The 12838-nt window shown below is 56.2% G+C and overlaps 1 protein-coding gene across 1 annotated transcript; it reads left to right on the top strand.

The window, feature by feature from the left end:
* Positions 1-4808: 4808 nt before the first annotated feature.
* Positions 4809-12463, top strand: UBE2Q1 (ubiquitin conjugating enzyme E2 Q1). Its single transcript, XM_077900844.1, has 13 exons — positions 4809-5263; positions 7343-7447; positions 7736-7840; positions 8430-8480; positions 9766-9906; positions 10059-10143; positions 10372-10432; positions 10574-10664; positions 10782-10840; positions 10925-10973; positions 11129-11224; positions 11441-11507; positions 11977-12463. Exons 1-13 carry the CDS (start codon positions 4937-4939, stop codon positions 12006-12008), a joined length of 1269 nt encoding a protein of 422 aa, XP_077756970.1. The 5' UTR covers positions 4809-4936; the 3' UTR covers positions 12009-12463.
* The last annotated feature ends 375 nt before the right edge of the window (positions 12464-12838 follow it).

Genomic DNA, 12838 nt, shown 5'->3' with positions numbered 1-12838 from the left:
CTAAATTTTCACACGAACACATCCATTAGTCCCACCCAGATAAAAAAAAAAAAAAATAGAACATTACCAAGATCCAGAATTTCCCATTATGTTCCCTCCCAGTCATTATTCCCTCCTTTTCAAAAGGAACATGATAGAGGGAGGGCAGAGCTGGGGGGAGGCTGCTTAAAGTTCTAGAACTAACAGAGATCATGAGTATACAATACTGTTGATGTATGGAATGCCACTGGACTGTACACTTTAAAGTGGTTACAATGTGTAAATCCTATGTTACACGTGTTTTCCCACAATTAAAAAACAACTGAAAAAAAAAAAACCAGTATTCTAACAGAACACATTGGCTTTACCTGCTAAATTTTATACAAATGGAGTCATAGGGGTACCTGGGGGGGGCTCAGTCAGTCAAGAGTCTGCCTTCGGCTCAGGTCATGATCTCAGGGTCCTGGGATTGCTTTCTGTGTCCGGCTCCCTGCTCAGCAGGGAATCTGTCTCTCCCTCTCCCTCTGCCCTCTCCCCACTCCTGGTCTCTCTCACAAAAATAATCTTTAAAAAAAAAGTAAATGGAATCATAACCTTTGTGTGTGTGGCTTTTTTAGACATGACATTAGTGTGACTTGTGGGCCCTGCTGAACACGCTACCCTGTGTGAATATGCCCTTGTTCATCCACACCACTACTGTCAGATTTGTGTTGTTTCCTGTTTTGAATTATTAAAAATAATATTGCCATGAACATACTTGTTCATGTTTTTGGTGTACAAAAATTTGCATTGGGTTCATAACTAAGTCATGTACATTTTTACTCATTTTTTTTAAAAGGAACATTCCATAAATCTAGACTCGTAACCTTCCTTTTCTTTTTTTTTTTTTTAAGATTTTATTTATTTATTCATAGAGACAGAGAGAGAGAGGCAGAGACACAGGCAGAGGGAGAAGCAGGCTCCATGCAGGGAGCCTGACGTGGGACTCGATCCAGGGTCTCCAGGATCACGCCCTGGGCTGCAGGCGGCGCTAAACTGCTGCACCACTGGGGCTGCCCCGTAACCTTCCTTTTCTATTTACTGTTCCTCCAACACCTCTCTATGCTGGTGAGTATTCTTTGGTAATTATTGTTAATAACTGCACTGTGTTCTACTGCAGGTAAGTTTTTGCACATTTCTTTAATAATTTCCAAATGACATTGCTGGATCAAAGATTTTTACATTTAATTACTGATGTATTGGTAAACTGATACTATCTGGGTTGCCCTGGGGCCTCAGCCTAAAATTCCAGGGTTGAACACCTCCACACTCTTAGGATCTTGTCTATGCTGAGCCTTCACCTATCCTCTCTTCTCCCTTACCTTTCCTCCGGATCTCCTTCTACTTTGGGACTCAGTTCTCTCAGACTGTCCCCCCATTTCCATCTAAGTAGGTTCCTCACATTCCATCTTGGGAGTTAACCCTGGTATCACCCTTTAAGGCTCCTGCTGCTCTTGATCCCTATTGTGTTCATCACATTGCCTTACAGTGATCCAATTTACCCATCACCATGTGCTTCTGAGGGCAGGAGTAAGAGACACAAGGAAAAACCATCCGTAAGCAGCAGCTGTCGTGGAAGGAGCCTCTGCTCTGTGCCAGGAGTCACTGCCTCCCAGTGTTCACGACAGTCCCTGGCAAAGAGCAAGAGCTCGGGATGTATTTGTTGAGTCTGGGACAGAATACTATGCTTCTGGGAGCAAGTCAAAAGAGAAAGCCACTCAGTTTGTCCCGAACAGGTACATGTCCTCACTTCAATAACACATGGCCTTTTGGAGAAAAAACAAAAATCTCTATACTTTACTTTTCATAGAGCAGTCAAAATGACCTTTTAACATTTTCTTTTTTTTTTTTAATTTTTTTATTTATTTATGATAGTCACACAGAGAGAGAGAGAGAGGCAGAGACACAGGCAGAGGGAGAAGTAGGCTCCACGCACCGGGAGCCCGACATGGGATTTGATCCCGGGTCTCCAGGATCATGCCCTGGGCCAAAGGCAGGCGCTAAACCGCTGCGCCACCCAGGGATCCCGACCTTTAAACATTTTCAATCAGATCATGCCATTCCTAGCTTAAAATCTTAAGTGGTTTCCCAACGTACTGTAAATAAAACCCAGACAACCTTTCACCACTGGCCTCCTTTCCTCCCCTCTTTCCTCTTAGGAGACGGTACGTGGATTCTCTACTTTCCAAACCTTAAAAATTCCTTATCATGTGCACCATTCTAAGCACTTCTCATATCATCCCACCTGGTCTCCTCAGACGCCAGGACAATCTCCCCGTTCCAGGAACAGAAACCAAAGCAGACAGGCTGAGCAACTTGCCTGGTCAACATCTTCCTTGATCTTAAAGGAAAGCCCAAACTCCTACACAGTTTTGAACATTTGCCAGGATGTAACTTCTGCCTGCTGTATGTGCACCCATCACCCTAGCTCTTCTTCTAACCTGCCACCATCCTAACCTCTAAACCTCCCCACACACCATACCTTCGACCTGGGACAGCACCCAGCCCTTTCCTCCCTACAGAAGGCAACTCATCGGTCAGAATGTTGCATGCTGCTTGTTCAGGGGAGCCTCCCACTGGACTAGTTGCAGGCAAAGGGCAGGACGGGCCCCTCATGTCCAGCGCTGCATTCCATGTATAGGTGCTCAGTAAGCATGATAAAACTAGTGAGTCAGTGGGTGTTAAAGAGGTCACCTTTGCTGTATCTATCTCTCCCAGTGAAATGCAGGCCCCACTAGAGCAGGGAGCTTTGTTTTATTCACTCCTGCTTCCCTAGCACCTAAGAGTTCATTAAATAATTGTAAGCACCAGTTGCTTTTATGCCTGATGCCCCTGCCCTGCATGTGTCAGCAGAACGCTACATAGCACTCCCTACCAGGCTTCCTCCAGAGGGCTCTTCCTGCCAGAGCTGCACCAGCAGGGACGGGAAGTTACAGGTCTGCCCTCACTGCAGGACCTGTCTGCACAGCACTGTGGAAACATCTCCTCACCTTGTTTTCTTCTAAGTAAAACTCTTTATAAAATATGGAGTTCAGAGGCGCCTCAGTGGGTTAAGTGTGGGATTCGGTTTGGGTTCAGATCATGACCTCACCGTGATGAAAGTGAGCCCCGCCTCTGCCTCTGCCTGGAGCTGAGCTGGAGCTTAGGATTCGGTCTCCCCTCTCCCTCTGCCTCTTCCTCCCTCCTGCTCACTTTGAATTACAAATAAGTAATTTAAAAAAATAAATAAATAAAGGCAGCCTGGGTAACTCAGAGGTTTAGCGCCGCCTTCAGCCCAGGGCCTGATCCTGGAGTCCCGGGATCGAGTCCCACGTCGGGCTCCCTGCATGGAGCCTGCTTCTCGCCTGTGTCTTTGCCTCTCTTTCCTGTGTCTCTCATGAATAAATAAAATCTTAAAAAATAAAAATAAGATAAAAAATAAAAATATGGAATTCGAGATTTCCCTAATGGTTTCATTTGTGGGATTCTCTCGTTTGGACTGGAGTCAAGCCGTGTGAAACCTCTGGAGAAAGCACCAGGGGAGGCCGAGGGGCAGGCAAGGCCCACGGGCAGGGCCAGCAGCTGCTAGGACTGCCTGTGTCCTTTCCCCTCTTGCAAACACGGTAAGACGCCGTCCTCACAGAGCTGGGGAGAGGGAGTGATAGAAACGCTTGCAGGATACCAAGACAGGCAGGGCTAGGTCAGGGGTTGTTGAGGCTACGGGCTCGCATCCCCAGACATGAAAATGACGCGAAAAGGAGGCTCGGCCCCCGAAAGACATAATTAGCCCCAAGAACAGAACACGGCATCCAACCTCGGCTCCTGACTCCCGGAGCTCACAGCCAAGACGGCCTTTATCACAGGAGCGAGAGCGCAGTCCACTCCCAACAAAGCTTGGTCCTCCCTGCCGGCCCCGGGGGAAGGGGGGGCGGCAGGCCGCGAGGTCGGTGGGCAGAACTCTCCTGGCCCCGGCCCCCCGTACCCCCCTCGCACCCTCGGTGACGGTATCCTCCGGCGGGGGCCAGGGCCACCGCCGGGGGAGACGGATTGTGTGTGTGGGGAGGGGGGAGTCGGGGTCCCTGGGGATGGCGGACACCCCGGCTCGGCCCCGTACCCCCGCGACCAAAGCCCCCACGGCCCCAGCCTCGTCCTCCGCCACGGGGACCAAAAGGGCCGACCACACCTCGGTCAGGGGACCTGGGCACCGCGCGGTGACCTCTTGGGGTCCTGTGCACCGCCCGGCCCACGCCACGGCTCAGATGAGGAAACTGAGGCTCAGAAGAGCGGTGGTTACCCCAAGGTCACCGGGGAGGCCCGGCGGGCAGGAGGGGAGGAGACGAGCCCGCAAGCCCCCTAGCCGCTCCCCAGGCTCTCGCCGCCCCCCGCCCCGCACGGGCGCCGGGGTTCGGGGCCTCCTGTCAGCACGCCACAGGCTCGCCGCCGCGTGGGCCGGGGAAGACGCGCCCGGGCAGGAAGCCGGTCCCGCGCAGGAGGCCCCTGGGAACACGCGGCGCCGGGACACGTGACGGGGAAACGCCGGCGGGAGGGCGCACGCGCACGCTCACGCGCACGGCCTGCGTCAGCACGCACCGATGCGCGGAAAGCGCCGGGCCCAAAGCCCCCGGGTCACGTGTGGAGGGCGGCAGGCGAGCACCAGGGGGCGGGCGAGAGAGAGCGGTCACGTGAGGGAGGCCGGCGCCGTGCGGTCACGTGAGGGGCGGGGCGGGCCGCCGGAGCGGAGGGGGAGGGGCGCGCGGCTTCCGGCGGCTGGGGGCCGGCGAGCGGGGGGGCCCCGTCCCGGAGGCGGCGGCGGCGCCATCTTGGCGAAGGGGGGATCAGGAAGTGCGGACCGCGGCGGCGGCGGCGGCGGCGGCGGCGGAGCCCGAGCGGAGGCCGGAGGCTCCCGGCCCGCCGGCCCCGGAGCGGAGCGGAGCGGAGGATGCAGCAGCCGCAGCCGCAGGGGCAGCAGCAGCCGGGGCCGGGGCAGCAGCTGGGGGGCCAGGGGGCGGCGCCGGGGGCCGGGGGCGGCCCGGGGGGGGGCCCGGGGCCGGGGCCCTGCCTGAGGCGGGAGCTGAAGCTGCTCGAGTCCATCTTCCACCGCGGCCACGAGCGCTTCCGCATTGCCAGCGCCTGCCTGGACGAGCTGAGCTGCGAGTTCCTGCTGGCCGGGGCCGGAGGGGCCGGGGCGGGGGCCGCGCCCGGACCGCATCTGCCCCCGCGGGGGCCGGTGCCTGGGGATCCCGTCCGCATCCACTGCAACATCACGGTGAGGACCCCCGTCGGGGACCCGGGGCCACCCCGCACGACCCCGCGTCCCCGGACCCGGAGGCCCGGTCTCCCTCCCGGGCTCGGCTCCATCCCCGCGGGGCCACTGGCTTCTGCGGCGGGAGCCTGAGCCGTGCGCCCGGAGTCTGCCAGGGACCCGGGGCGGCGAGGGGCGCCCCGACATATGGCGGCCGCACCGGTCCCTTTCGCTAACCCACATCCACACCCCGAAGGTCTTGAGCGGGCCCTGGCCACTTTACCTGCCGCCCGCGGAAGCCCCTTTCTGCCCCTGCTGTCATCGCGGGGCTCGGGGCCTCTGCCCCGGCTCCGCTGCAGGGACCTCCCGGCCTGAACCCTGCACGATTCACTGATGCTCCCTGTTCTCCCGTACCTTTGACTGAGGACGTTGCCACCTGTGGGATCCCTGCCCGGGCGCCTTTCCCGAAGCCCCCCTTTGCTCCCTGAATTTTACCAAGTGTTGGTTTCGCAGATCGTGGAGTTTTCTTTTTTTTTCTCTTCTTTGGTTCCCTTTCCATTCCCATGTAACCTCTAACTCTCCTCCTTTTGCCCCAGCTGGTAGCAGATCTGCCACTCCCCTCCTGTGCCCTGGGTGGGTGCTTTTCTTGGCCACGATGGTGATGTGGGAGCACCATCTACTTGCTTCTGAGCAGTAACTGTCCCTTTTCTCCCCGGTGAACATCTCTCCATGCAAGAGCTTGCTGAACAAGGAGACACCCAGCGTGTCTCCTACCCATGCACTTTCTGACTTCCTGGGGAGGGGGTCAGTGGCTGATAACTACCTGCTGTGATAGCATCCCCCTTGCCAGGGGCATTAGTTGGGGAACCTGGCACAGCACCTGACCCAGGCTGGGGTCTGGGGAGAGACTGATGCTGGATGGTGTGGGACCCAGGGCCTGAGTGCAGTTTACACAGTTCTTGTGTTCTCTCCCTTTTTCTTCATCAAACCAGGTCAGGGTGTACGGCAAGCCTCAGTCTGGGTTGGATGGTGCCCCACCAAAATGCGTGTCCCATTTCTTTCTTTCTCCAGTTTTTTCCCACTAAAAAGTTGAGATTGGTGGACTGGGTGTGGTTAGCGAGGTGAAGATTTGAGCATCTTTTTTGTTAGGGTTTTCTAGCATTGAGGGTTAGCACCCTGAGAAAGTTAAGACCTTGGGTAGAAGTGGGTAGGTTTCCTTGACCTCGGTAGAACTCTCAGGAACTGATTCTGTTTCTGTATTAAACTTCCAGCTCCTGGAGGGTAGGTTGTCCCCTTCTCGCTGCCCATCTTGTGGCCAGAGTCTGTTTGTGGTCTTTGTGCCAGGAAAGAAGTCAGACTCTGTGGCCCCTGCAAAGGGGCCTGACCTGGGCCCCCGGGTTTGGGCAGAGGGGAAGTCTGGTCAGGCTGCATTTGGCACCGTGGCTCAGGAATGCTGGGAATGCTAGCAGCGTAGGCTTCTCCTAGCCTGCCATGTGGAGCCCTGCAGCCTACGCTGGGCGGAGAGGGTGGCAGGCTCCAAGGGAGCGATATGGAAAACTGGTCTTCCAGGGCGTGTGCTGTGGGTAACCCACGTGGGGAGAGTCTTCCTGCTCCCCTCTTACATTGAGGTTCTGGGGACAAAATCCAGTTTGTGTCTGTTCTTCCACAGCTAATGTGGAAGTGATCTGCAATCTTTGCTTTTGTTCAGTGTGATTGTAGTGAGGGGATCCCTTCCTGAGCAGACAGTGGGATCTGAGGAGCCGAAGGGCCAGGGGGCTGTGTGCTGGGAGTGGGCAAAGCTGCACTGGCCGCGGGCTGGAGGGGCTGCCTCCCTCACCATTGGTGGTCTGCCGCCCCTGTCTCTGACGCTTCCTCTTGGGAAGAGAAAAAAATGTTCAGACTGTTTGGAAAGGGCCCTCTCAGGAATGAGTTCTCCTGGTGTGGGGTTCGTTGGGAAGCTGTTCGGTTAGATACTGACTTGCTGAGCTGGGCTTCTGTTGGGGAGAGGAGGAGCAAAGAAAATAGAAACATTGGGCAACAGAAGGCAAAATGGAGCCTTTCCCAGGGTCGTGCGTTTTGACCCTTCTCCCGCTTTTTTCTCAGGAGTCCTACCCTGCGGTGCCCCCAATCTGGTCAGTGGAGTCCGATGATCCAAACTTGGCTGCTGTCTTGGAGAGGCTGGTGGATATAAAGAAAGGGAATACTCTGGTGAGGGGCCAGGGTGTCGGGTGGGGGACACCCTTTCTAAGAGGCCCATGTCACGGAGACTCCCTGGAAAGGGTACATCTGGGGGCAGACTGCTGGGCAGGGGGTTCTCTGAAGCCGGAGGGGGAGCCTAGCGCCAGAGCGGGATGGTCCAGTAAATGCCCCCTGCAGCCACATGGCCTGTAAGGCTCAGAGAACTAGCCAGCACGTGTGGGTTCAGGGGCTCGTCCACACATCCATCCAGGTGGGGGGCACGGGGTGTTTGACGTCACTGTGATCCTCTACCCCCAGCTATTGCAGCATCTGAAGAGGATCATCTCCGACCTGTGTAAACTCTACAACCTGCCGCAGCACCCAGATGTGGAGATGCTAGACCAGCCCCTACCGGCGGAGCAGGTAAGCAGCAGAGGGGCCTAGGCACCATGGTGTGGGGCTGTCCCAGGACAGCACTCAGCGAATACCTGTTCGTCCGGATACACCTGCAGTCAATTCTCTCCACTTCTGGCCACTGCAAATATGTACCCATGTCGTGGCGCTCTCTGTCTCCAGATGGGCATGTAGCCAAATAGAGTACCTTCTATTAAGACGCAGGAGTGGGCAGGGTTTCCCCTTTTGGCAGGATGGGGAACATTTTATCGTTAACAGTAGCAGTGGGTGGCCATTGGGGACCCAGGCTCCTCGTTGAAAACTGACAACGTGGTGTCAGTCTAGAGGCACCTGTGTAGAAGAGGGGTTCTTGGGAGAATCAGCCCAGGTGGTAGGAGGTGGGTAACACAGCCACTGTGCATCTCTTGATCTTTAGCTCGTGGTGGGAAGAGAAAGACGGGCTGGGCTGCCCGTGGAGTCACTCCCTGGGCAGTGGCTTCCACTCCCACCTAGCCTGGGCACTTGAGGGCAGTCACACCACCCTCAGACCCAGGGCTCGGGTCTGAGAAGCCACTGGGGCTCTGATTTCTGCCTCCCCCTTCCCCCCCCCCCATCACAGTGCACACAGGAGGATGTGTCATCAGAAGATGAAGATGAGGAGATGCCCGAGGTAGGGTGGACCCCCTGGGCAGCATTGGCGGGTGACTTTTTCTGTCAGCACCACTGAGTGCTCCCTGTATGTAGCCCTGCGGTCTAGACCGGGCAGAGAAAGGATTAAGGCCAGATTTATTGACTTGGAAGAGCAGCCAGGGTGTGGGAGACAGACACCCCTACCTGTGTCTTTATGGCTCCAGGAGTCTTGGAGTCCTGCATCCCAAGTTTAATGGGGGATTTTCCCGATCTCCCTAAGCTGCGCTTTTCCTATAAGATAGGATTTGTGACGACTACGTGTGGTTGTCGGGAAGGCAAAGCCAGGTGTTAAGTGCAGAATGCGCCGCACAGTGGGTGATAAGTGCTGAATCTTCGTGATCTGGTCTCTGGAAACAGATGCTTTCGCAGAATGTCACATAACGGTCAAGAACTTGGGCCATGTGGAATGGGATTCACATTGTAGCTCTGTTGAGGGTGGTGTCACTGTGAGCATGGTGGTAACGCTCACTGACCTCAGCTGCCTCGTCAGGGTGGTGGGACGAACAGCCAGATAGTGGCGTGGTGATTGTAAGAAGTGGATGAGCCACAGTGCAGCACCTAGTATAGCACCTGGCACGTGACGGGTATCCCAAGGATGTCATGAGCTGGGGTGACAACCAGAGCATTAGTATTAACCGCATGGTGCTATGGCCTTGGGTTCGCTGCTTTTGTGAGGCAGGCGGCCTGTGCACCACCCCACATGGAGTGAACCAACTGCTGACCCACCTGCAACAGGGTGAGCAAGGGGCTCATTCCTTCCTGACCTCTGCCACCTCCCTTGTTCCACCGTCTGCAGCGGGGGCCTCCGTGCGCTTGATCCAGGCCCTATGCTGACGGGGCGGGCAGGACACTTCCGACCCCGAGTCTTCAGAACTCGGGCACTGTAGTGACCTGGTGAGACGTGAGCTTTGAGTCACAGTGTCAGCCACAGTTACTCGAGGAACCATCCCTGCCAAGGGAGAGTTTCAGGGGTGGCTGGAGTGGAGTTCTAGGGAACAAGATGGCTGAGTCCTGCTTGCCTTCCCTGGGTCCGTGGGTAGTTCTGCTGCCTGAGACTGATGGGGAGGAGATTGGCCTCGTCCTTAGATCACGGACAGAACGGGGTTGGGACTCGCTGCAGGAACGGAGAGGCGCCATGTTCACCAGCCCACTGCATGCACTGTTGCTGCGCCTGTGGCTCTAAGCCAGATGGGACGGCCTGTGGCTCCCTGCACAACCTCTGCTGGTTCTCTCCTCTCCTGCCCTGCCCCGTGCCCCTGCCCCAGGACACGGAAGACCTAGATCACTATGAAATGAAAGAGGAGGAGCCAGCTGAGGGCAAGAAATCTGAAGATGATGGCATTGGAAAGGAAAATTTGGCTATACTAGAGAAGATAAAGAAGAATCAGAGGCAAGATTACTTAAACGTAGGTGCCTTCCCAGGAAAACTGGGCCCGGGGGCTGGTGGGTGCGGCTGTGGGTGGGGGGTCCTGGGACATCCAACTGGGAAACAGAGGCCTCCCTGGGGGCAGGGAGGCTGTGGTGTGTCTGAGCCTAGCCTGGTACCTCTCCCATGCAGGGTGCGGTGTCTGGCTCGGTGCAGGCCACTGACCGGCTGATGAAGGAGCTCAGGGATATATACCGGTCACAGAGTTTCAAAGGCGGTGAGTGTGGGTTGCACTGGGTCCTCGAGAAGTCCTGGGACACGTGAGTGTGCGTGCACCCTTCAGGCCAGGAATGCAGTGCCCCAGCAGTGGTTTAGGTTGGGTTTGTGTGTCCGTGTGGCCTGGACTTGGAGTCTTTGCCTCTGTTCTGTCAGCCTGGGGGGTGGGCTCATAGGCCGCTTGTACTCTGGACCTTCCCGACGGCCCATGTTGTCTTTCTTTCTCCAGGAAACTATGCAGTCGAACTTGTGAATGACAGCCTGTATGATTGGAACGTCAAACTCCTCAAGTGAGTGTTGACTGGGTAGTAAATGGGGAGCAGCGTGTGTGGACGGGCTTGTGCCCCTGTGGGCAGCCTGGGGGAGCTGGAGCTGTCTCTGGGCTCCTGGGCTGGGACCTGGGCTCTGAGCTCACCCTTCTGGCTTCACAGAGTCGACCAAGACAGCGCTTTGCACAACGATCTCCAGATCCTTAAAGAGAAGGAAGGAGCCGACTTCATCCTACTTAATTTTTCTTTCAAAGTAAGATTTCTCTTTGTGGCTGCTCCCTGGTCAGCCAGGTGACTTCCTTGCCTGGTGGAGGGCCATCCTGGGGGTGGACTCGGGCCCCTCTGACATCACCTTTGTCTTCCTTCACAGGATAACTTCCCCTTTGACCCGCCGTTTGTCAGGGTTGTGTCTCCAGTCCTCTCCGGAGGGTGAGTGCTCAGCAGGGGCGGAAGGTGAGGAAGGCGTGGAGTTTGGCCACATATATAGCTGCCTCACTGACCTTTCTTCTGCAGGTATGTTCTGGGCGGAGGTGCCATCTGCATGGAACTCCTCACCAAGCAGGTGAGCCTGTCGGTCCCTCCTGGCTGGCCTGGGCAGGGCAGGGCTGACATCAGCATACGTATACATCCCTGCAGCCTGGGTGGTGGGCATAACTCTGGGCAGGAACATGCACAAGAAAAGCTAACCCTTCTTTGCTCCATCCCTCCCTGTTCCAGGGCTGGAGCAGCGCCTACTCCATAGAGTCTGTGATCATGCAGATCAGCGCCACGCTGGTGAAGGGGAAGGCACGAGTGCAGTTTGGAGCCAACAAAGTAAGGAGCCAGGCCCTGAGGCTGCTCGCGTCGAAGCCCAAGAGGGTGAGGCCTCTGGCGCCTCTGCCGAGCGGGCCTGGGGGGCAGGGCTGTGGGCAGAAGGTACCACAGGTCAGCAGGGCACTGTGCCGGGGCACCAGGTCTCTGGCTGGCAGCTGTGGAGGGTGGGGCAGGAGGGCCGCAGCCTGCCGTGTTCACGGTCACCTCCTGCCGCAGTCCCAGTACAGCCTGACGAGAGCACAGCAGTCCTACAAGTCCCTGGTGCAGATCCACGAGAAGAACGGTGAGCTGCAACCAGGCCCCGAGGACGGCACTTCCCACCACAGAGCAAGAATCCCTTCTCTTGGTTTCTGAGCCGTTACTACCCCCCTGTTTCTGTCCCGAGAAGGGCTGGAGGTGGTGGCTCCCTTCCCAGAAAAGCACTGCCTGCCTGTTGTATTGGGTTGGGGGGTGGGAGGTGGCGTCCTCAGTGCTGCCCTATTCCCGACTACCCTTTGAGACAAAAGCTCACATCACTATATCCTTTCATGTCAGGCAGCTCATGTGTGTCCCCCCCACCCCCATAGTCCTGACTTCCAGTGGGCGGCTTCCCAGCCCCCATACAGCTGCTCTGCCCCCCCTCCCCCCCACTGGGAAGCCCTTGCCATTGCTAGGATCTTTTCACCCCTGACCTTGGAGGTACCCTCCATGACTGGGCTGAGAGGGTGGGCATGGGCCTGCACCCCGTGACGGTCTCTTGGCTTTCTGTGCAGGCTGGTACACACCTCCCAAGGAAGATGGCTAACCCTGGAGAGCCGTCCCTCCCTCTTCCCCAGGCGCCACTGGACCAATTACCTTTGAATGCTGTATTCGGATCTCACGCTGCCTCTGTGGTTCCCTCCCTCATTTTTCCTGGACGTGATAGCTCTGCCTATTGCAGGACAATGATGGCTATTTTAAACGCTAAGGAAAAACAAAAACACAGACCTGTTTCAAGTACTCAAGACTGACTTACAGACCAACCAACCACCTGGCTGGAACCCCTGCTAGCAGGCATTCTTATAAAAAGAAACTTTCGAGCCTCCTTATATTGCTGGAAACTCAGCTGTGCTCCAGACTAGAGCCTCCTTACCTATGCTATGGATTTTTAATTTATTTTCTCTTATTTCATGTACACTGCTTTTTTTGGTTACAGTGTATGATGGATGTGTATGAAAAAAATGTATCTTTGGGAAAACAATTACAGTTTGTTAATTTGAAGATGCTGGTCTTGACTCATCTTTCTTTTTCTTCCCACCTCCTGCCCCCCCCATCCCCACCCCCACCCCCACGCTGCCTGGGCGGTGGGGGAGGGGCAGGGCCTCGAGGCTGGGACTTCGCAGTGAAGCTCACCTGGCTGGCCCCCAGGTTTCTCACGAAGGCCCCCTGGAGCAACCTGCAGCTGTCCCCTCGGGATGCAGAGCCTGGCCCACTAAACCACAACAGAGCAGGCTGGAATGATGCCCTTGATTCTTAGGATGACTTTTCTTAGTCACAGATGTTTTCAAATTTCTAAGAAAGTGAGGATGAAGGCTTGAGAGCCGCTTCAGAGAATTGCTTCTGAATGAATGGAGGGGGTGGTGGATGTGGTGCCCC

Source organism: Canis aureus, chromosome 6, assembly GCF_053574225.1.
Source record: "Canis aureus isolate CA01 chromosome 6, VMU_Caureus_v.1.0, whole genome shotgun sequence".
Lineage (NCBI taxonomy): Eukaryota > Metazoa > Chordata > Mammalia > Carnivora > Canidae > Canis > Canis aureus.
Note: the sequence above shows the minus strand (reverse complement) of the source record. Positions and strands in the feature narration are given on the sequence as shown.

Bases quoted from the DNA above. Each gene is read 5' to 3' on its own strand.
- UBE2Q1 (XM_077900844.1), top strand. From the start codon at position 4,937: ATGCAGCAGCCGCAGCCGCAGGGGCAGCAGCAGCCGGGGCCGGGGCAG. The intron at 8,481-9,765 runs GTAGGGTGGACC...CCCCTGCCCCAG, and splicing joins AAGATGAGGAGATGCCCGAG to GACACGGAAGACCTAGATCA. The intron at 11,508-11,976 runs GTGAGCTGCAAC...CTTTCTGTGCAG, and splicing joins GCAGATCCACGAGAAGAACG to GCTGGTACACACCTCCCAAG.